At 63.6% G+C, this 20,750-nt stretch overlaps 4 protein-coding genes across 4 annotated transcripts; 3 read left to right on the top strand and 1 right to left on the bottom strand.

Annotated features, from left to right (window-relative positions):
• Window positions 1-742: 742 nt before the first annotated feature.
• On the top strand, window positions 743-4,166 carry LOC140659040 (deoxyribonuclease-1-like). Its single transcript, XM_072878241.1, has 8 exons — window positions 743-889; window positions 1,639-1,727; window positions 1,894-1,977; window positions 2,119-2,234; window positions 3,064-3,176; window positions 3,468-3,625; window positions 3,704-3,800; window positions 4,073-4,166. The coding sequence occupies exons 1-8, from the start codon at window positions 743-745 to the stop codon at window positions 4,124-4,126; spliced, it is 858 nt and encodes a 285-aa protein (XP_072734342.1). The 3' UTR covers window positions 4,127-4,166.
• A 1,792-nt stretch (window positions 4,167-5,958) lies between these two features.
• On the top strand, window positions 5,959-9,433 carry LOC140659041 (deoxyribonuclease-1-like 2). Its single transcript, XM_072878242.1, has 8 exons — window positions 5,959-6,105; window positions 6,456-6,544; window positions 7,578-7,661; window positions 7,778-7,878; window positions 7,953-8,065; window positions 8,318-8,472; window positions 8,597-8,693; window positions 9,383-9,433. Exons 1-8 carry the CDS (start codon window positions 5,959-5,961, stop codon window positions 9,431-9,433), a joined length of 837 nt encoding a protein of 278 aa, XP_072734343.1.
• A 244-nt stretch (window positions 9,434-9,677) lies between these two features.
• Window positions 9,678-16,872, bottom strand: ECI1 (enoyl-CoA delta isomerase 1). The gene is made up of 7 exons (XM_072878240.1): window positions 16,777-16,872; window positions 16,259-16,396; window positions 15,068-15,195; window positions 14,177-14,323; window positions 12,705-12,826; window positions 11,822-12,000; window positions 9,678-10,200 (listed from the first exon to the last, which is right to left on the bottom strand). Exons 1-7 carry the CDS (start codon window positions 16,817-16,819, stop codon window positions 10,034-10,036), a joined length of 924 nt encoding a protein of 307 aa, XP_072734341.1. The 5' UTR covers window positions 16,820-16,872; the 3' UTR covers window positions 9,678-10,033.
• A 1,683-nt stretch (window positions 16,873-18,555) lies between these two features.
• On the top strand, window positions 18,556-20,471 carry PTX4 (pentraxin 4). Its single transcript, XM_072878027.1, has 2 exons — window positions 18,556-18,802; window positions 18,947-20,471. Exons 1-2 carry the CDS (start codon window positions 18,674-18,676, stop codon window positions 20,201-20,203), a joined length of 1,386 nt encoding a protein of 461 aa, XP_072734128.1. The 5' UTR covers window positions 18,556-18,673; the 3' UTR covers window positions 20,204-20,471.
• The last annotated feature ends 279 nt before the right edge of the window (window positions 20,472-20,750 follow it).

Below are 20,750 nucleotides of genomic sequence, written 5' to 3'. Positions count from 1 at the left end.
GGCTCAGATCCCATCCGCTGGTGAAATATTAGCCCGGGGAGCTGAGCGCCACGGGAAATACTTCCCAAATGCCTTTCCCCGTGGGTGGAAGCTGCTGTGCTGCCTCGGAGAGGGGACCTGGGGGACTCCAGCCTGGGTGAGGATGGGGCAGGGGCAGTGCTGGGGGGCAGGGTACCCCAGGTGAGGATGCTGCAGGCAGGGAAGGAGGTGGGGAGGGGTACCAGCGGGGATCCATTCCTTGCTCTGTCTCAGCACGGCTGCTGTAGGGTCTTTTGGGTCTCTGGCGCAGACCCGGGGAGGGGTGGGAGAGGCACAAGCCAAGGCACCGTCGTGTCCCCAGCCACTGCTGCCCACCCCGCGCTGGGAGAAGGGTCTGGGCTGGGTGCGGTGAACGAGGAAGCGGCTGCTCTGCGTCACCTTGAAATGGTATTTGCTCCTTTGCCAGTGAATTATCCACTCTGGCCTCGCAGGCGGTCTGGCGTCCCTCCAGGAGGGACAGGCAGGATGAGGCCCTGCGTGAGGCAGGGGCAAGGACTCAGCAGGGACAAGGACTCCCGAGGCCGGAGCTGGATGGCTGGACGGGGGTTCACCATCCCTGGGTCCTGGTGGTTCACTGGAAAACAGACCTCTCCCAGTGAAACCAGTACGGCCAGTGGGAATACCCTGGTCACCCTTGTCATCTGTGCCAAATCCCCCTCCCAGCCAGGGGGCCTGAGCCCGTCCCTGCCCCTCTGCACGCAGGATGGTGGCCTCGAAGCTGGTGCTGTCGCTGCTGGTTGCAGCTCTCCTGCTGCACGTGGCCACCACGCTGAAGATCAGCGCCTTCAACATCAAGGCGTTTGGGGACAGCAAGATGTCCAACCAGACTATCGCAGATATCATCGTCTCCGTGAGTGCTGGGGGAGAGGAGCAGTCCTGGCCACTCTCTGGTCTCCGGGATGCAGCCAGCTTGGGGCAGTCAGACACTAGCTTTCTGCAGGCATCTGTCCATCCATGCGTCCATCCATGCATTCACCCACCCATCAATCCACCTGTCCACGCACCCCCATCCATCCACCTATGCCTCCATCCATCCACCCACCCATCCATTCATTCACCCATCCGTCTGTCCATCCATCCATCTATGCCTCCATTCGTACATGCCTCCATCCATCCATCCGTCCATCCATCCATCCATGACACCATCCATGCACGCATCCATCCATCCATCCATCCATCCATGCATCCGCCCATCCATCCATGACACCATCCATCCACGCCTCCATCCATCCACCCATCCATCCATCTGCTCTTCCTCCATCACCATCTCCAACCTTGGGCCATCTCCACTCTTGCCGGTCCCCAGCCGAGGACAGGTGATGCTCGGTGCCGCCCAGGTTCCTCACTCAGAGCAGCCTGCGAGCGAGGAGCTGCTGGGATGGTGGGTGGTAGACAGATGGGTGTTAGAGGGCACTGTGTCACCCCAGGGTCCTTCCAAGCCAGGGGGCACCAGCAGAAGAGCTCCCTCTCTGGCTTTCGGGTCCCTGCTGCCCCCCGGTTGCCAGCCTGGGAGCCTTCAGAGCCCAGCCCAGGCACCCACGAGTGCCCCCACGAGCAGCTCCTGGCCAGGGGCAAGCAGCTCTGAGCTTGTCCCCCCAGATCCTGTCAGAGTACGACATCACTGTGGTGCAGGAGGTCCGGGACTCCGACCTGAGCGCTGTGAAGAAGCTCATGAACCAGCTCAACAGGTGACCCTGGTGGCACAGAGCAGGGGGTGCCTGCAAATGGGATGCCAGGACAGGTCCTGGCTGGTGTCTCGCCATGCCGGGGCACCTCTGGCTTGGCTGGAGAGAGCCCACCGGGTGCTGGGGGCACCGGGAGCCTCCTCTCACCCTCTCCACATCTCGCTCCCAGAGCATCCCTGCACCCATACAGCTTTTTGGACAGCATCCCTCTGGGTCGGACCAGCTACAAGGAACAATACCTCTTCATCTACAGGTAAGGGATGCCGCCAGGGTCTGGCGTCCCCTGTGTCACCCGCTGTCCCCCCCCAGCAGCCCCCGAAGGGAGGTGGGTACCTTTGGGGGCCTCGGCCGTGGCGGGAGCGGTGCCGGGGGCTGACCCGCTCTCCTCCCTCAGGTCAGACATGGTCTCTGTGCTGGGAAGCTACTACTACAACGACGGCTGCGAGTCCTGCGGGACCGATACCTTCAGCAGGGAGCCCTTCATTGTCAAGTTCTCCTCGCCCACTACACGTGAGCAGAGCCGGCACATGGCAGCACCTCGGCCAGCACTGGGGGCTGCCGGGACCTGGCACGGGGTCCCCTCCGTGTGGGGCTGAGCCCGGAGCTGTTCCTGCCAGGTGGGGGGGTTGCACCCTGAATCCCAGCTCAGGTGCTCCACTGGGGACCTTCACTGCTGTGGGGCCTTCTCCCACCCGTGGGTGCTCAGGGCTCCTGGGTACCTGCCCAGCATGGCCTGCGCGGCTTGCTATGTCTCACCATGGGCCATCTCTCACCATCTCCCATCTCCCACCGTGCGCTCTCTCCAGTCGTGTGCCATGTCACGTCTCCAGCTGTTTCCCATCATGTCCCACATCCCATCACCTGCTATCTCCCATCTTGTGCCATATCCCACCATCTGCTTCCTCCAGTTGTGTGCCATCTCCCATCATGTGCCATCTCCCATCGCCTGCCATCTCCCATCATGTACCATCTCCCACCACCTCCCATTTCCCACCTTGTGCCATCTCCTACCCTGTGCCATCACCTCCCCAGCAGGTCCCCAGGGCACACACACTCTCCCATCTCTCTCCCACCCGTCTCCTTCCCAAAACCACAGCGGCTTGGAAAAAATGATAGGAAACAAACAGCAAACGCCAAACCACGTGCAGAGGGACGCAGCTCCCCACTGGAAATTCCAGCCTGCAGGACAGGCAGACCACAAAAAGCCAGTGCACCCTTTCCCTTCGGCAGCTTTTCCCAGCCGGTGGCTGGGGCTTGGCCCAGGGTGGTTCCCCAGGGTTCCCGCTCCCTTCCCGGGTGCTGCACCTGAGCTGGGGGCTGACAGCCGCCTGTCTGGCAGAGGTGGAGGAGTTCGTGATGGTGCCCCTGCATGCCGAGCCCAGCAGCGCAGCAGATGAGATCGATGCGCTCTACGATGTCTACACCAACGTTGTCAACAAGTGGGCGACTAACGTAAGCGGCGGCGGGGAGCTCGGCTCCTCCCTAGGGCAGCCGGGCAGGCTGGGGTACGGCCACCACACATCCCGGAGGCCGTCTGGGATGGACGTGTCCCATGGGAGACTTCTCGTACCCATTGGACCGGGTGCCACCCAGGAGCGCTGGGTGGCTCCGCTGCCATTACTGGGGGCTTGTCCCCCCGTGCTGGGGAGCCCCAGGGGGGTTTCTTGCTGCCCCGTAAGATTTTAGGGAGCCCTTGCTGCCCCGTAAGGTCCGTGGGCAGGTACACAGTGCGTTGTCCCGCAGAACATCCTCTTCCTGGGCGACTTCAATGCCGACTGCTCCTACGTGACCAGCGCCCAGTGGCCGTCCATCCGCCTGCGCTCCCTTGACGCCTGCGAGTGGCTCATCCCTGACAGCGCCGACACCACCGTCGCCAACACCACCAACTGTGCCTACGACCGGTGGGTGCCGCGGCGGTGGCACGGGGGCTGGTGCGGGGGGGACCGGCGGGCGCTAACACCCCCATGATGCCTCGGCAGCATCGTCGCCTGCGGCACTGCGCTGCGCCAAGACATCGAGCCCGGCTCTGCCACCGTCAACAACTTCCAGAAGACTTTCCACCTCCAGAACCAGGATGTGAGTGAGGGGCCAGGGCACATGAGCCCGCTGGCACTGGGATGCAACCCACCGTGCCTCCCGGGAGCGCGGGTGGGCTCCCTGTTCCCCAGGGTGCACCCGAGGGTGGCCTGACCCCAACCCCTGCACCAATGCAACCCCCCAGCCTGAGCATTTTGGGGTACGCTCTAAATTTTGGGGTTGGAGTGGAGCATTGGGATCCCAGCCGGCCATGACAGTGATGGCAGGTCCAGACAAGCTCAGCCGCCTCTCTGCTTTCCCCCTACACCCAGGCTTTGGCCGTCAGTGACCATTTCCCAGTGGAGGTGACCCTGAAAGCCCGCTGAGCTCGTCCCCACACCAGTGGCTACCATGACACCCCATCATGCGCCTGCATCCCTCATGGGAGCCCACGCACCACCAGTGCCAGCCAAGCTGCCTGCCACCTCTGCGAGGAGCCGCTCTTCGGGAGTGGGATGCTCTCTGCTTCCATTAAAAAATGAGCCTTTTCCAGCCCTTGCAGCTCTGGAGGCCAGGTCCCTTCAGCCCGCCCAACAGCCCCCCATGCCCAAGCCCCCTGTCCCCCTGCCAGGGGCAGCCCCACCACGGCTGGAGCCAGGGAGGTCCCCGGGCCGGGGGTCCCCTCCTGCCATCCAGAGCCCCGGACCCGCGGGGTGGCAAGCACTGCTCCTCTCTGAGCTGCCGACGGCAAAAGCAGGGACTCCGGGAAGGGCCTGAGAGGTTCCGGGCAGGATTCGGCCCCTTGCCGGGTCACAGGATGCTCTTCTGCCAGCTTGGGGGGGCCACATCCTGCTGGAGCCTGCCTGGCTGCGGGGCGGCTGACGAGGCACTGACGGTGACATGGGGGGAGGCGGAGGACGTGAGTCAGTTCCTGGGGCGGTCAGTGCCTCCTGGGGGGCTTTCGGTGCTGGCATGGCACCGAGGGACACCGGACTCATCCTGTGACTGAGTGTGAGGATGCAAAACCCGGCGGCACACGCAAGAGCCCGGCAAGTCCCGGCATGAGCAGCCGTCGCCTCCCTGCCCGTCCCAATGCTGACACCCCGGCAGAGCCGCCCACTCTCTCAGCCAGGGTGAAGCCATGTGCCGGGGTGACGCCATGTGCCGGCATGACGCCATGTGCCGGCACAGGGGATGCCGGCTCCACTGGGGCTGCTTTGGGTCACGAGTGGGGCTGTTCTGGTGACCGCGGGGGGCTGCTGCGGGGGTTTGCAGCCACCCCCTCTTGCCGAGGCTGGCGGTGCTCAGCCTGCCTGACCCAGACACCCCGCCATTTCCTTCTCTCCCCTCTAATTACACTGTCTGAATCACCCACATTGAGGCCATCGCCCTTCACCACCTGCCTGGCCGCTGTGCCCCGCGCCGTGACCCGGGGGCCACCCCAGCCGAAGCACCCCGAGTCCTGCGCGCCCACCCAGCCCCACCGGGATGTCCCGGCACCGCTGCGCCTCCCCAGCCACCCTTCGCCGCGTCGGCACAGGGGCGGCTACGCCAGCCCCACCCTGCCACCCCGCCACCCCGTGGGATTTTGGTTTCCCAATGTAGGAAGGCGCCCAAAGCCGCGCCAAAACCCCCACGGGGGTGTCCGACTCATCCTGCTTTGCCGGCACCTCCGCTGGGAATAAAGCCGCCCGTCCTGCCGCTGGGAGGGCAGAGGTGCTGCGCGCTTGGCACGGTAAGGACGGATCTGGGCTCGGCGTCTTCAGCCACGAACCAGGAGGGACTGGGATGAGCTGGGACGAGCTGGGACGAGGAGTCACTCCCTTACTCTGACCGCGGGGGCTGCGATCAAGTTTAAGGATGCAAAGCAGCCCGGGGTGCTGGCGCCGGCAGCTGGGGCTGGCGGGCGATGGAGATGTCCCGGCGGGGAGTGGAGCTGGGCAATCCCAGGGGCTGGCAGAGGCACTGCCAGGCAGATTCACCGCGGCAGGATGGGATTTAGCTTCCCCTGGGACTGGCGAGCTGGCAGGCAGTCCGTGCTGGCTCCGCGGGCTGCTCTGGGCGGTGCTCACCACGGCACGCTGTTGCACGCCAGGACTTAGGAAGGACCTACATGGAGTTGTTTTTTTTTTTTTTGCTCTATCCCCAAATCCAAAGCAGTTTTCCAAGTTCAGCTCCCATCGCTGCATCCCCGTGGCTCATCATCCCTCCCGGCAGGATGGGCACTGTGGCACTGGCACTGTCCTTGCTGGCCGTGGCTCTCCCGTGCCCAGCCACTGGCACGCTGCGCATCGGTGCCTTTAACATCCAGGCGTTCGGAGACACCAAGATGTCCAGCGAGGAAGTGGCGGGCATCATTGTCAGCGTGAGTGCAGCTGGGGATGGGCTCTGCGCTGGGGCAGACCCAAAATGTGGTTCCTGTGCCAGGGACACGTGGGGACATGGCCATGGATGGGATGGCATCCCAGTGCCGGGGATGCCCTGGGTGGATGAAGGCTTGGTGGGGACCACGGTGGGATGTCGGGCACACCCCGCAGCCCCTCTGAGCCCCATGTGGGGACATCTGCCCCGACGCTGAGGGATATGGGGGTCCCCATGGTGCTGCATCCAGCACCGCGTCGGGGTGCCCGGCCAGGAGACGGGTGGGAGAGGAGAGGGTGGCCCCGAGCCAGCAGCAGGCTCCCTCTCGCCATCGCCGTCCCTCTCGCCCCGCAGATCCTGCACCGCTACGATGTGGCACTGGTGCAGGAGGTGCGTGACTCCGACCTCAGTGCCGTCACCCAGCTCATGGAGGAGCTTAACAGGTACGAGCGGGGCCGGGGCCAAGAGTGCACGGGCTGAGACGCCAGCGTTAGCAGGGAAAGCCAAGCTGCCTGAGCAATAAAAGGCCAAAAAAAGTTATGCATCAGCAGAGGGTTTGTTTTTGGAAAGAGGAATAGGAGAAAATGTGCTGGGGCTGAAGCTTTGAGCAGGCACTGAGAAAGCCACCAGGAATAATCCAGGGAGGGGAAGGGGGATACAAGCGGCACAAAACCCCTCCGAAAGCTGCAATCCCACCGGAGCACATGGGATGGAACGGAACTACAGCTCTGGTAAGCTCCGTCTCCAAAACCCAACAGGACAGGGCAGAGGCGAGATGGGGGATGAAGGGGGCAGGGGCAGGCAGCCCCCTGCACCCCAAGACCCTGTGAGCGGCAGGGGGACCCCGGGATGGACCCAGCAGCAGATGATGCTCTGAAACAAGCAGCTCAGGCACCCCAGGAGGAAAAGGGGCTGCTGGGGTGGGCTAAAACTGGGCACGGCAGGGCGGCAGCCCCTCTGCCGGCTGGGTGCTGAGGACGTTTTGGGTGAGGGCCAGGGCCGGGGCTGGGCTGGGGCCAGGCGGAAGCTGCTGCTGCCTGAGTGCTCCCAGCCCACATCCTCGGCCCTTCAGTGTCCCCTCCAGCATGGCCACAGAGCAGCCAGGCAGGGAGGGTGACGCCAGGCTCCGTGGGGCCCCAGGCTGCTCATTAACCTAATTTAGCTTTGCTGCAAATGAAGGCGGGGAGCGTCCCTGCAGAGAAAGGGGTAGCAGGAGCCGCCCCGCATCCTGCCCGCGGCCGGCCGTGCCCGAGGAGCCACCCCGGGGTGGTGGGGACAGCAGGGTGGCTCAGAGCCACTACACCCCATGTCACCCCACGGCTGGGGCACAGTGGCCCATGGGGACAGCAGAGCAGGACCGGCTGGTGCCAACCCCGTGGCCGCCCAGCCCCTGGCCATGCCAGGGCCACCCCAGGGCGGTACCAGCCATGTCGCTGGTGCCAGCCATGTCACCGTCCTGCCTTTGCGTCTCCGCAGCATGTCCACATCCCCGTATGACTACGAGATCAGCGTCCCCCTGGGACGGGACAACTACAAGGAGATGTACCTCTTCATCTACAGGTAATGGGGCTGGGCGTGCTGCCGCCTGTCCCACGGCACTGCGGGGCCACCAACACCATGGAGGGGACGCAGGGGCCGTGCCAGGCCCCAGGGCCACCATCCCTTTGGTCCCACAGGACAGACATCGTGTCCGTGCTGGACACCTACCAATATGAGGACCCCCAGGACGTCTTCAGCCGGGAGCCGTTCATCCTGAGGGTCTCAGCGCCCCGCGCCAGTGAGTGGGGGGATGAGTGGCCCTGGGCAGTGGCACGGGGTGGCTGCGAGGCTGACGTCCCTCTCCCCTGGCAGAGGTGGAGGAGTTTGTGCTGGTGCCGCTGCACTCGGCCCCACACGATGCCGTCGCCGAGATCGACGCGCTCTACGACGTCTACCTGGCCATCATCAGCAAGTGGGGGACTGACGTGAGTGCCGCCGGTGCTGGGGGTGGCACTGAGGGTGGGCACTGAGCCCCAGGGACCGTTCAACCCACGCTGGGTCCCTGCTCCGAGGGGAGTGCGGCTAGTGCAAGGGTGGTGGGATGGGGACCCTGCTCCTGCCCCGTCCCCTGCCACGGGGGATGCCCCAGCACCCGGGGCGGACCCCCGTGGGAGGGCTGGTGTAGGGGGCAGCCCCGTTCCCCAGCCGCCACGAGCCTCCCCATCTTCCCATGGCAGAACATCATGTTCCTGGGGGACTTCAACGCCGACTGTGCCTACGTCCAGCCAAGCGACTGGTCGGCCATCCGCCTGCGCACCAGCGACGTCTTCAAGTGGCTGGTCCCCGACGATGCTGACACCACCGTGGGGAAGTCGGACTGTGCCTATGACAGGTGAGCGCCGCTGCGGCACCGCGGTCCCCTGCCTGGCACCCCGGGGACCCCCTGCCCGTCCCGCACCACCAGTGGCCGAGTGTGGGGGCAGGAGCGGGACCCACCACCCGCATCTCCCTGGCAGGATCGTGGTGTGCGGTGCCAAGCTGAAGAGGAGCATCGTGCCAAATTCAGCTGCCATCTACAATTTCCAGCGCGCTTTCCAGCTGGAGCAGGAGGAGGTGAGCCAGGCTCGCACACTCGGGGCTCAAACAGGCCCCAAAGCTGAGCTGCCCCAGGCAGCACTGGTGGCAGGGCTGCCGGTGTCTGTTCGGGATTAGGCAGCCCAGCCGTGGCCAGGTAGCCACTGCATTTAAGAAAAAGCCCAAAAGTGGAGTTGAGGCAGCTCCAGCAGCAGCCCGAGCTGGCTCTGGCCGCAGCACGTGTCTCTCCCGGGACACACCAGCCTGCAGCCAGCTAATGGGGAGAGCTCGGGGTGCCGAGGGATCCGTGGGTGGAAGAAACAGGAGGGGGGATTTCGGGTCACTGCTTGTGACCCCATGGGGAAGAGATGAGACGCACGAGGTTTTTCATAGTCTTTCACAGGCAGGACCCCACGGCATGGGGCAATCAAAGCCAATCTCCAACCACCCACAGCTGGCACAGAGCTACCAAGTGAGACACGGGGGTCCCGGAGGGCAGGCACCCCCTGCCAGCGCCTGCCCCAGGCCACAGCTGGGCATCTCTCCACGAGAGGTGCCAAAACTGGAGCCTTGCGTTTGAGCCTCTCAGGGTTGGGGACATTGCGTCCCCCCGCAACAGGCAGAAGGGTCGGGCAGGGTGATCACGGTCGCCCTGCTGGCCCCACCAGCGGGGTGGGGGGCTCCCCGAACCCCTGCGTTACGCCTCCCCACCTCTCGCCCTCCTCCAGGCCCTGGCAGTCAGCGACCACTACCCAGTCGAGGTGAAGCTGATGGCTTGAGCTCCTCCTGCGGCCGCAGACCACGATCCAGCTCCAGCTCCCACCACCAACCCCCGTGAAGCGCCCTAGGCAGCCCCATCCACGAGCCCTGCGCGAGGGCTGCTCCGGGCCCCGGTCTGGGGAAGGGTCACAGCCAGCCGCCGACCGTGCCCAGGCCCCCCCAGCCCACCACGAACCAGAGCCCAGGGACAGGCCACCAGCCAGGAAGCGGTGACTGCAGACAGGCTGGGGAATGACGCGTCCGTGTCCTACCTCATCAAAGACTTTATTGACAAATCTCATTTCACAATTAGCTGTTGGACAGGAGGGAGGATATCCAAGGACTGGTGGGCTCGGGCCACAGCAGTGTCAAGACCCCCTCCCTGTCTGTTCCTTGGGGGAGCCGAGCAGGCAGCTCTCCCCGCTCTCAGGAAAGGCAGCGGTGGTGTCAGGCACTGTATGGGGACTAAGGGGAAGGGGCGGTTGGGGTGGCCACGGGAGCAGGCAGCATGTCACCAGTTGCTGACACTGCAGACGGCTTCACTGTGAAAGCCTACAGCCACTGCAGCGTTTCGGAGGGTCACTCGAGCTCCTGGGACCGGGCCCCAGCCGGCTGGCTCCTCAGCTCTTCCTCTTCTTTAGCATCTCCATGTACATGCGAAGTGACTTCTGGATGGACTCTTTTGAGATGAAGCTGATGAAGTTCTGAATGTCTTCCTCCCGGTGAGCTACCAGGCGGTCTAACACCGCCTTCCTCATCATGGACTTGGTGAGCTGACGGGCATGGTCTGCGGAAAGGAGAGCGAGGATGGGGAACACGCACAGTTCTCACCCCCAACCAGCTCTCAGCCGCTGCCACCATGTGCAGGTGCCTCCAAAGGGGAGGTACCGCACACCAAAGGGCTCTTTAAACCAGCAGGGAAAGGTGTAAGAAAAACCCACCAGCTGGAAGCTGAACTGGATAAATTCTCGTACAATAAATTATGATCTGTATTGCTCAGTGCAGAAACAACTCATCTACTGGGACAGATGACAAAAAGTTGTGCACCCTCCTTCTCTCTGCACCCTCCAGAGCCCAGCCCCCATCCCAATACACACCACCGGGCTCAGGACAGCAGGAACTGAACAAAAGTCTCACTCTTTGAAACTGCTCTGGCTCCAAGCTCCCCCAGCCCAACCCCTTCGACCTCTGGCAGGACAGTCTGCTCACGCCAAACATGCCGTACAAAAGCCAGCAGCACTGTCCCCTCGAGCTCATCCCGACGGCAGGCCCTGGGCCAGTTCACTACCGATGGATACGTGGATGCTGCCAGAGCAGCGCTGGCTGCTGGAGCTGACCGAGGCCTCGAGCACACATCTGCTCACACACACACACGCACGCACAGCCACGCACGATGTGGCAGCACATCTGTTGCACAGATGTTGCATACGCGCTCTCAGTGTGCTTCAACCACGATGGTGAAATGATGACCAACCCCCCCATGCGCTGGGAAGCCCGAATCGCTCCAGCACCTGCGTGCTACAGACACCTTCACCCGGCCAGACTCCCCCTGGCTCTGACCTGGGGCTCTGGGGAAGGATCTGCTTGGTGCCTCCTGGAAGTCAGCACAGCTGAGACATGCTCCCCACTCTGGGGGGCTGAGGTTTCACTCTAACGCCAGGACAGCAGGGGAGAGAGCTGTTCAGGGACCCTCTTCCAGGGCTGGGACACAAAGTGACAGCCCTGGGACCCGTCCATTTCTGCCCCGTTTCATTCAGATTTCTACAGAAAGAGCAGCCGAAGGGTGGTATGTAGTTGCACCTCCCTGCAGTGCTCAGGAGTTGGCATGGGATGGGACAGCTCAGGTCTAGCCCTGGCTGGCGGAGAGCCCTCTCCCAGCCCAGGAACCACATGCTGCCAGTCACGGAGCAGCCCAAATACGCACGTGACGTCTGCATTTGCTGTCTGTCCTCACGACCCCATCGCCACCCCCAGCTCAGCTGAGTGACAGGAGTTGATCCAGACCACAAAGGTGCACTGGCAGCCACCCGGGCACTCTCGCCCAGCCTGTTCCCTCAACTCCACGGCAGCTTTTCTGGGGTAACACCTCCACTGACAGACACAGAGATTCAGTTTTTATCTGGAGCTCAGGCACCTCCAGATTGACTCAGCAGGACTGGCAGGGCGAGCTGAGCTGGAGCCACGTGCCCTGCACACCCAGCACAGTGTCCTCCCACGCGGGGGCATTGGCAAGCACTCCTCTGTTAGCCCAAGGCTGCCTGGACTGCTGTGCTGAGCTTTCCTACCTCCCAGCCGTTCACACCTTCCCTTTAAATGGAAACTGTTATGTGGCTTGCAGGTACCAGCCCCGGTATCTGTCCTTCCCACTGAGCTCAGATCCCCCCTTCTGCTGGAGGTGCCGCCCTTACCGGGAAGGGCCAGCCACTGTGCCATAACTGCCGCAGCCTTCTCCTGGAGCTTCTCCTCTGGCACTAGCTCGTCCACAAGGCCAACCCTGTGGGCCTCGGGTGCGGTGTGGAGGGAGCCCAGCTGGAGGGAGCGTTCAGCAACTCGGTGTCCCACAACGTTCACAAACGTGTCCTTAAACCTAGAAGAGATGGGAGGAAAAGCCACGGTCAGGGAAAGAGACACCCAGCGGCAGCTGCACCCAGACACTGAAGCTAAGAGCACGCTCGGTCCCGCTCCCCAGGCACGGGTCTCTAAACAGCGGCTACGGGCTCAGTCACGCTGTGCAGTCAGGGGAGCAGAGCCATTTTCGGTACTACCCCAACAGAGTTCACCCTCCTCTCCACGAGAGCTCCTCTATTTCCCCTCAGCGCGCAGGTCCCAGCTGTGCCCGCTTGCTGTGATGTGAAAGCTCCTTTCCAACAGTCCATTTACACATTCTTATGGCAACCAAGGGTCCATAGTATATTAGTGCCCCTATGCTTCCAGAGATCTCCACAGCTATGGGATTTTGCAGGTACACAGCCTGTACCCACAGAAAAGCATATTCCCAGACTGAGCCTGACCAGGGACATGTCCCAGCACTAGTTTCGGAGTTGACTGCAGAGTCAGAACTGAGGTCCTCGCTGGTGAAGGACATGAGGAAATTCTGCAGCCTGAAAGCTTTTCAGACACCTGCAGAACGGGACAGAGAAATGAGGTGCTGTGTCCTGCGGCTGCAACTACCTGATCACTGACATATAAACCACATCTCAGCAGCCAGTTAAACTGATTAATAAACTCCTTGAAGATGAATTCTTTTTAGAGACCTACACGTGACACCAGAAGTGGGAGGCACTGGCCTACCAGAAGGGAGCCACAATGCCCAGCTGGGCTTCGTTCAGGCCGATGCTGAATTTGGGGTTCTCCACCATGATCCTGTAGTCACAAGACAAGGCAACGAGACAGCCTCCCGCTGGGCTGGACCCCTGGCAAAGAGAAGGAAGGAGTGAGTCTAGGTCATGGTTACAAATGTCCCTGTGCCCCCAGCCTCGCTGTTTCCTCCAGAGCAGGGAAGACACAGGGTGACAGAGGAGATGTCCCCCAAGTCTCTGATTACCTGATTCGAAACGGCCCTAAAGAAGATTTCTGATAGGTTTACCAGGGTTTATCCTTTCGTTTTTCAATGCTCTTTGCTTCTTGCATTTTCCGGACTGGAAATCTAGTTAATTGATCCATGTTACTCGGGCTGCAAAGCCTGCAGTGGAGATTTGCTATGGCATTTTCTTGTAACCCTACATTAGTTTGTAACCCTACTTGAGTTTGTAACCCTAAATGCCACAGAAACGTTTCTGTCCAGGGGCTTTGTAACACCTTCTGTCTATAAAACTTCCATTTGTGACTGCCTTTGCCACGACCTGGTGCTTGCTTAGCCCTGCACAGGATGCCCGCAGGAAGCCGCTCAGAGACCCAGCGGCCTTCAAAGACAGTCTACGGACAGACACAGAACCGTGAGCTGCCAAAGCAGCACTGCACTGAAAAATGAAAACAAGACACCGAGCAGGTAACAACCCATCTACGGACACTGAGATTCAGACAGCACTTCCCTGCTGGCCAAGAACCACAGCTGGAGGAGCAAAACCCAGTGAAAAGAGGGCTCACGACAGACGACACTGCCCAAAGCACTGCTGCTCACAGGGCTGAGGACAAGCACTTGCAGCACTGCATGGCTGACTCCCGTCTCCTCCCCTCTAGCAAAGCGGTGCAACGGCCAAGCAAGTGACCCTGGGCAATTCCTACGAGTCTCACTAGTGAGAAAGCAGCCTCTGGGCACATGACAGGCATCCTCTGGACTCCTCCTACACCAACCACTGGGCTTCTCCGGCACTCATCTGCCATCAGTGCTCCTCTGGGCTTTACCACTGGCCTACAGTCCTCCTCCTGGTCCTCCAGCCTGGAGGACAGACTCCCAGCCGAATTCGTGGGGCAGGGTATGGCTCTTGCTGCACAAAACACTGCCAAGGGCGCTTCAGTCCCCATCAGCAGGACACGGGTGCCATGCAAGCTCTCCACCACAGCCGAAACGCTGCTATACCCCTGCAACGCCTGCACCTTACACGGAGCCTGCAACATCCCACGCTTCCATACCTTCCCACACCCCAACGCGCTGAACCGACAAACACGTACTTTGCCCAGACATCCCAACAAAAACATCCCTGTATTTGTTTCAGCACTGACAAGCCTGATTTTTTGGCTGTCCCTGCCCACGCCGTGCAAACAAACCACAGCAAGTCACAGACCACACAGGGCGACTAGGAAGGCGGATCTAAAGGACATACATTGACTGCAGCGATTGTCACCATGTTGGAGCTGTACAGCCGGAGCCACATCTCCTGCACGGCTCTCCAGAACTCAGCATAGTGCTCCGTGCTCTTCCCGCACATCTCGGTGATGTCCAGGCCAGATGAGAAGATTTTGGGGACAGCCTGGAATTGGGAAAATACAAACATCACTGAGAGTCACTGCTCTGGGATGACCCTTCAGCCCTCTAACGCACTTGGCCTGGCAGCCTAAGGAAAGGGAAAGCGATAATTAAATATCACAGAATCACAGAATCGTATAGGTTGGAAAAGACCTTTAAGATCATCGAGTCCAACCGTAAACCATATGACCAAACCGTAAACCATATGACCAAATATGACATAAACCAGGGTCTTTTGGGGTTCTGAAACAATCTCCCCAGTGCTCCCACAGCCTGGATCATCTCATCCCCATGGCCTGCAGGGCTGGCACTCTTTGCTTGCAGCATGATTTCTCATTATCAGGGTCCCTGTGCGGGTACATCATCCATGCTGCACAAAACCTGTCCTGTCCAGGCACCACCTCGTACCCACATCACGTCTGAAAATAAACGCTGGCTTGCCTAGCGGCTCCTTCCAGGCAGCTCATGAGATCTCAAGGGATGTGTCAGGTTTGCAGATAAGCAGCTTTGATTTTAATGACAAATGACAATACTCGGTTGTTGTTCTTCTGCTAAAAAAGGGCAGGGAAGAAAGAGCACAGCCCTTCCAAGAACCCACTCCCCTCCTTCTGGAGCCGATCAAAGCTGCCTCCCAGCCCTCCTGTGCCAGTGACCAGGGAGCCAAGAGACCAAACACGAGCAAGGGAACGGCAGCCATGCCTGCCAAATTGCCCCACAGCTCACACCCCAAGCTCAGGGCAACACATACAGATGTGAAGATCACGCCTCGGCAGGCCCGGTCGTTCTCCAGCTTCTCCAGGCTTATGCAAAACTCGGTGAGGAAGTCCAGGCTGAGGCTGTTGACCGGGGGGCTCTTGAACTTCATCGTGGCGACGCCTGTGCCATGGTAAACACAGAGCCATCAAAACCCCCCACCACAGCAGCACGCACTGCCTTGCCCAAGGGAACTTCACCCGCCTCCCTGTTTCCCTGCTCACCCAGATCATGTCTTTCCACTCCTGGCTCTTCAAAAAGCCCCCAGAGTGGCAGGACCAAGAGCAGAGCCCTGCCTTGACCCAGATCTGCCTGCAAGCTGGGCTCACTCAGCCAGCGGTGAACCTGGAGCATGAACGAGCACACGTGCGGTGGCACGCCATGTATCCCAAAGACCAGCCACCTTCGGGGTCACACTGCCCAGCAGTTCCCTTCTCTCTGGGCTCACTGGATAAGGTTGAGCCTCCAGCTTCTATCACAGCAAACATCCCATGCCCAGGGGATCACACACCTTTCTGAGCCTGCCGGCAGCACTGCCACCCTGGCCAGCACTGTGGGAAGGGCTCTGAGCCCTTGTCCCCTCCCAAACAGCACTATCCTACCCCAAAAAGTCCTCACCGAGTGCTTAGTCTGGGTGCTGCAGCTGTGCCCAGGCTGGGGACAGCTTGAGGACGCACCCAGGGGCCTGGCAGCCGAAGGCAGGCCCTGGGAAGCCTCAGGAAGAGGCACCTTTTGTTCACTGCGGGGACATGGGCCCATGACAGCTGTTCCTGGCAGCCAGGACACAGAAATCTCCAGCAGCTGCTCCCTGAATGAGCCCCTGCCACTCTACCAGGTCCCCAAAGCAGGGACCCCGCAGAGGGGATGACGCATGGGCAGGGGACAGGGCATGAGGTCTGCCCACGGTGACAGATAGGGTTTGCCTGTGGCACCCCAGCAGCACCCAGCCACCCGAAGTGCCCACGACCGGTGAGACTCCCATCCCCAAAGGCTTCTCTCTGAGTCCCTGTCCCCTGTCCCCAAACACTTCTGTCCTAAGCAGCTGAAGCTGGAACATCTGGGGCTTTGGTGGCTTTCCGTGCCCAGGGCCACACGTGCCGTGGGGCAGGCACGGAAGGGGCCCTGCCTGTGCCCCACAACGCCCCATGGGTTGAGGGTGACACCGCAGAGGTGCCACCCGCCGTACCTGAGCTCTCGTCCAGCTCCACCAGGATCTTGTCATTGCTGAAGGCACGACACGGGGCGAGCGGGAGGCCGCGGGGCTGCAGGAGGCCGAGGGGCTGCCGGGCCCAGGCTGGCGGCTGGCGGCAGAGGGGCAGCACACCTGGGGGGCCGGAAGCAGGTAGGGCCGGGCAGGGCACAGCCCCCCCGGGTGCGGGGTGTGCTCCCCACAGCTGCTCTGCACGGACAGGGTGGGGACACGGGGACACCCTGACCCACCGAGGGAGGACATAGGGAAACCCCGACCCACAACGGGGGACAGCCTGACCCACTGAGGGAGGGCGCGGGGACACCCCGACCCACAACGGGGGACAGCCTGACCCACTGAGGGACGGCGCGGGGACACCCCGACCCGCAGCGGGCAGACGCGGGGAGGGGCCGTGGGGACGCCCCCACTCGCGTCGAGGGCAGGGGGACACGCTGACCCCCAGAGGGGGGACACGGAGGGACACGGGGCCACCGCGCCCGCGGGGCCGGGCGCACCTGACCGGGCGATCTGGCGGGCGAGGGTCGGCACCGCCGCCATCTTCTGCCGCCGGGTCAAGGGTACGGGGCGGGGCCTCGGCCGCGCGTCACCGCCCCGCCCCGCCCCGCCCGGCAGGACCCGCCCCCGGCGGCAACCGGCGCCCCCGCCTTGAGGCCCCGCCCCCCGCCCCGGTCCTGAAGCCCCGCCCACGGTCGGCGCTGCGGCGCGCACGTGCTGCCGCCGCGTGGTGGCCAGCGCGTCACAGACTGCGCTGCCTGCACTGTCCTGTGCTGCCTGCACTGCCTGCACTGCCCTGTGCTGTCCTGTGCTGTGCTGTCCTGCCTGCACTGCCTGCCCTGCCTGCCCTGCCCTGCCTGCACTGTCCTGTGCTGCCTGTCCTGCCTGCACTGCCCTGCCTGCAGTGTCCTGTGCTGCCTGTCCTGCCTGCGCTGTCCTGTGCTGTCCTGTGCTGTGCTGTCCTGCCTGCACTGCCCTGCCTGCAGTGTCCTGTGCTGTCCTGTGCTGTGCTGTCCTGCCTGCACTGCCTGCCCTGCCTGCCCTGCCCTGCCTGCACTGTCCTGTGCTGCCTGTCCTGCCTGCACTGCCCTGCCTGCAGTGTCCTGTGCTGTCCTGTGCTGTCCTGCCTGCACTGCCTGCACTGCCCTGCCTGCACTGTCCTGTGCTGTGCTGCCCTGCCTGCAGTGTCCTGTGCTGTCCTGTGCTGTGCTGTCCTGCCTGCACTGCCTGCACTGCCTACACTGCCCTGCCTGCACTGTCCTGTGCTGTCCTGTGCTGTGCTGTCCTGCCTGCACTGCCTGCCCTGCCCTGCCTGCACTGTCCTGTGCTGCCTGTCCTGCCTGCACTGCCCTGCCTGCAGTGTCCTGTGCTGTCCTGTGCTGTGCTGTCCTGCCTGCACTGCCTGCACTGCCTGCCCTGCCCTGCCTGCACTGTCCTGTGCTGCCTGCACTGCCTGCACTGCCCTGTGCTGTCCTGTGCTGTGCTGTCCTGCCTGCACTGCCTGCCCTGCCCTGCCTGCACTGTCCTGTGCTGCCTGTCCTGCCTGCACTGCCCTGCCTGCAGTGTCCTGTGCTGTCCTGCACCGCCCTGCCTGCACTGTCCTGTGCTGTGCTGTCCTGCCTGCACTGCCTGCCCTGCCCTGCCTGCGCTGTCCTGTGCTGCCTGCCCTGCCCGCGCTGTCCTGTGCTGTCCTGTGCTGTGCTGTCCTGCCTGCACTGCCTGCACTGCCCTGCCTGCACTGTCCTGTGCTGTCCTGTCCTGCCTGCACTGCCTGCACTGTCCTGTGCTGTCCTGCCTGCACTGCCTGCCCTGCCCTGCCTGCGCTGTCCTGTGCTGTCCTGTCCTGCCTGCACTGCCTGCACTGTCCTGTCCTGCCCTGCCCTCCTTGCACCGTCCCACCTGCACCGTCCTACCTGCCCTGCCCTGCCCGCACTGTCCTGCCTGCCCTGTGCTGTCCTGCCCTGCCCTGCCTGCACTGTCCTGTCCTGCCTGCTCTGTCCTACCCTGCCTGCTCTGCCTGTCCTGTCCTGCCCTGCCTGCACTGTCCTTCCTGCTCACCCTGCCCTGCATCCAGGGCGTTAGTCTGAGACTCCCCACCCTGCTGCCCTCCAGGAGCTGCCCCGCACGGCTGGGCCTGTCAGGGCCACACGCCCAGGGGTGCCCCCCACCCCTTCCCCCACCCCACAGCTCGGCACCCCCTGCCTGGCCCCTGACCCGGGCAGCCGGAGCCCCAGGGAGCTCCTGGGCTGGGCCAGCCACCCCCGCAGAGTGCCTGGCCCGGGGCCGCGGGGCTGCGAGCGGTGGCTGTGGATCTCATCACGGTGGAGGCCGCCCCGGGGGGGCACCGGGGGGCCGGGGCTGGCCCTGCCGTGCAGGCAGAAAGCGTCCGGCAGCGGCATGGCGGGGACGGCGCTGCCCCTCTGCCTGCTCCTCGCTGCCGCCCTGCAGGGTGCCCTGACCCGGGCGCCGGGGCCTGTGGCCCGTCCCAGCCCCCCGCTCCTGCGGCTGCGGCGGCTGGAGGAGCAGGTGGGTGCCCAGGGTGGGGAGGGGGCACCGCCCAGCCTGTGCCGGGGGGCACTGGGCGTTTCGGGCTGGGCTGGGGGCCGACGGCGCTGCAGGGGCCCAGCACGGGGGTGTGGGTTCACCCCGCCTTGTCCCGCTCCCTTGCAGTTTCAGCGGCTCCGGGAGGTGACGCTGAGCTATCTCCAGAGCATCGCCGGGAACTACAACATCTCCTACAACATCGACGGACGCTTCCGGGCGCTGGCGGAGCAGGCAGAGGCGGCCACCGCTGCCCGGGCCGCCCTGGGTGCCGAGCTGGCCCACCTGGCCACCATCAGCCGGCGGCTGCACCGCAGGCTGAAGCGGCTGGAGGGGACAGTGGGTGCCCTGACCCTGCCACACCGCCCGCTCACTCACCCACCGGGTGCACCAGTGGAGGCTGGCACCAGGCCACACAGCCTGCCGGATGCTGCCCGGAGCTGGGGCAGCCAGCCGGAGAGGGAGCCGCAGGGCCGGGTAGCCCCCAGCACCCCCAGTCCTCGGCGCCCGAAGACAAGGTGGAGGCAGCAACACCAGCAGGAGGAAGGGCACCGGCTGCCGGCCAATGCCAGGACCGGTAGAGCACCCGGGGAGGACGCGGAGCCCCTTCGTGACACAGCACCGGGAGCCCAAGCCGTGGCAGCGGTGCTCCCCACCATGACCACGGTCCCCCAGGAGCAGCCGCCGGCCGCCCAGCAGCCAGGAGAGGGTAGGTACGGGCCCCCTGCCCCGACGCCCGCCTCCCCAGCCTGCCGCACCAGCGCCATCCTGCTCTTCCCCAGCACCTCCGCCGAGCGCATGGCTGTCCTGGGGCCAGGGCCACGCCGGGGGATGCGGGCGCTGTCGCTCTGTGCCTGGCTGGCCACCCCAGCCCCCCACCTCGGTGCCCTCCTCTCCTACGCCACCGAGGACAGCAGCAGCGAGCTGGCTGTGCGTGGCCGTGGTGGGGACCTCCCTGGCTCTGCGCGCTTCGTCATCGGGGATGGGGAGTTTCGGGAGCTCCCGGTGACACCGCTCCTGGACGGCAAGTGGCACCACCTCTGCCTCACCTGGTCCTCCGGACAGGGCCAGTACCAATTCTATGTGGACAGGCGGCTGCTAGCTGCCGGCTCCGGCTTCCGGCAGGGCCATGAAATTCCCGCTGGTGGCTCACTGGTGCTGGGCCGGGAGCAAGACCACCCCGGCGGGGGCTTTGGCACCGTGGAAGCCTTCGTGGGTCACCTGGCTGGCTTGGCCCTCTGGAGCCAGGCTCTCCTGCCTGGGGAGGTGGCCAGCATGGCAATCGGCCGGGGGCTGCCCCCCGGCCCCCTCCTCACGCTGGCTGATGCCTCCCTGCAGGGCGGGGTGCGGAGGGTGGCGTGCCCCTGCCTCCAGCACTGCCTGTGATGAGCCCGGCAGCCGGAACGGTGCTGGCTCCCGACAGTCAGGGCTGGCTCGCAGTGCCCGGCCGGCATGAGCCGCGTCCTCCCGGGCTGACCGGACACCAGGCGGAGGGGGCAACTCAGGACCAGGACCACCAGAGGTCAGGAAAAGGAAAAGGGGTTTTGACAGCAGAGGTGGGACCCAGTCCTGGGGCTCGTCCCAAAGCCGGGAGGTCGTCAGCTCCTGTCCCCCGAGGATGTACAGCCCCGTTGTTCCTATTAAAATGCTTTGGGCAGGGAGGAAACTCATTCATTTCTGGTCTCGCTCTTCACTGTAACGCTCGGCGCCGCTCACAGACGGGCAGGAGCCGCTCAGCGCGGGCAGCAGGGAGGCCCGGGCTGGGTCACGCAGGGGCACTCGCTGCCCGTCCCCTGCCACCGCCGGCGCCTGCCACTGAGTCAGACCCGGGGGGAAGCTCTAGCATGGAAAAGCCCGTGACCGGGCGTGAGCCAGAGGTGCCGGAGCAGGCGCCGTCTGTCCCGTGAGCCCGGCCCCCGCCGGAGAGGATCCT

The sequence above is a fragment of the Ciconia boyciana genome, chromosome 13 (genome assembly GCF_034638445.1).
Source record: "Ciconia boyciana chromosome 13, ASM3463844v1, whole genome shotgun sequence".
NCBI classification, from domain to species: domain Eukaryota; kingdom Metazoa; phylum Chordata; class Aves; order Ciconiiformes; family Ciconiidae; genus Ciconia; species Ciconia boyciana.
Note: the sequence above shows the minus strand (reverse complement) of the source record. Positions and strands in the feature narration are given on the sequence as shown.

What these genes read in the sequence shown, in the direction of transcription:
- LOC140659040 (XM_072878241.1), top strand. Translation starts at nt 743, where the DNA reads ATGGTGGCCTCGAAGCTGGTGCTGTCGCTGCTGGTTGCAGCTCTCCTG. An exon ending in CTCATGAACCAGCTCAACAG is followed by an intron (nt 1,728 to 1,893) that starts GTGACCCTGGTG and finishes TCTCGCTCCCAG; the next exon opens with AGCATCCCTGCACCCATACA. An exon ending in ACCAACTGTGCCTACGACCG is followed by an intron (nt 3,626 to 3,703) that starts GTGGGTGCCGCG and finishes ATGCCTCGGCAG; the next exon opens with CATCGTCGCCTGCGGCACTG.
- LOC140659041 (XM_072878242.1), top strand. Translation starts at nt 5,959, where the DNA reads ATGGGCACTGTGGCACTGGCACTGTCCTTGCTGGCCGTGGCTCTCCCG. An exon ending in CTCATGGAGGAGCTTAACAG is followed by an intron (nt 6,545 to 7,577) that starts GTACGAGCGGGG and finishes GCGTCTCCGCAG; the next exon opens with CATGTCCACATCCCCGTATG. An exon ending in GGTCTCAGCGCCCCGCGCCA is followed by an intron (nt 7,879 to 7,952) that starts GTGAGTGGGGGG and finishes CTCCCCTGGCAG; the next exon opens with AGGTGGAGGAGTTTGTGCTG.
- ECI1 (XM_072878240.1), bottom strand. Translation starts at nt 16,819, where the DNA reads ATGGCGGCGGTGCCGACCCTCGCCCGCCAGATCGCCCGGTCAG. An exon ending in TGACAATCGCTGCAGTCAAT is followed by an intron (nt 12,827 to 14,176) that starts GTATGTCCTTTA and finishes TCTCTTTGCCAG; the next exon opens with GGGTCCAGCCCAGCGGGAGG. An exon ending in GGCATTGTGGCTCCCTTCTG is followed by an intron (nt 12,001 to 12,704) that starts GTAGGCCAGTGC and finishes CATCTCTTCTAG; the next exon opens with GTTTAAGGACACGTTTGTGA.
- PTX4 (XM_072878027.1), top strand. Translation starts at nt 18,674, where the DNA reads ATGGCGGGGACGGCGCTGCCCCTCTGCCTGCTCCTCGCTGCCGCCCTG. An exon ending in TGCGGCGGCTGGAGGAGCAG is followed by an intron (nt 18,803 to 18,946) that starts GTGGGTGCCCAG and finishes GCTCCCTTGCAG; the next exon opens with TTTCAGCGGCTCCGGGAGGT.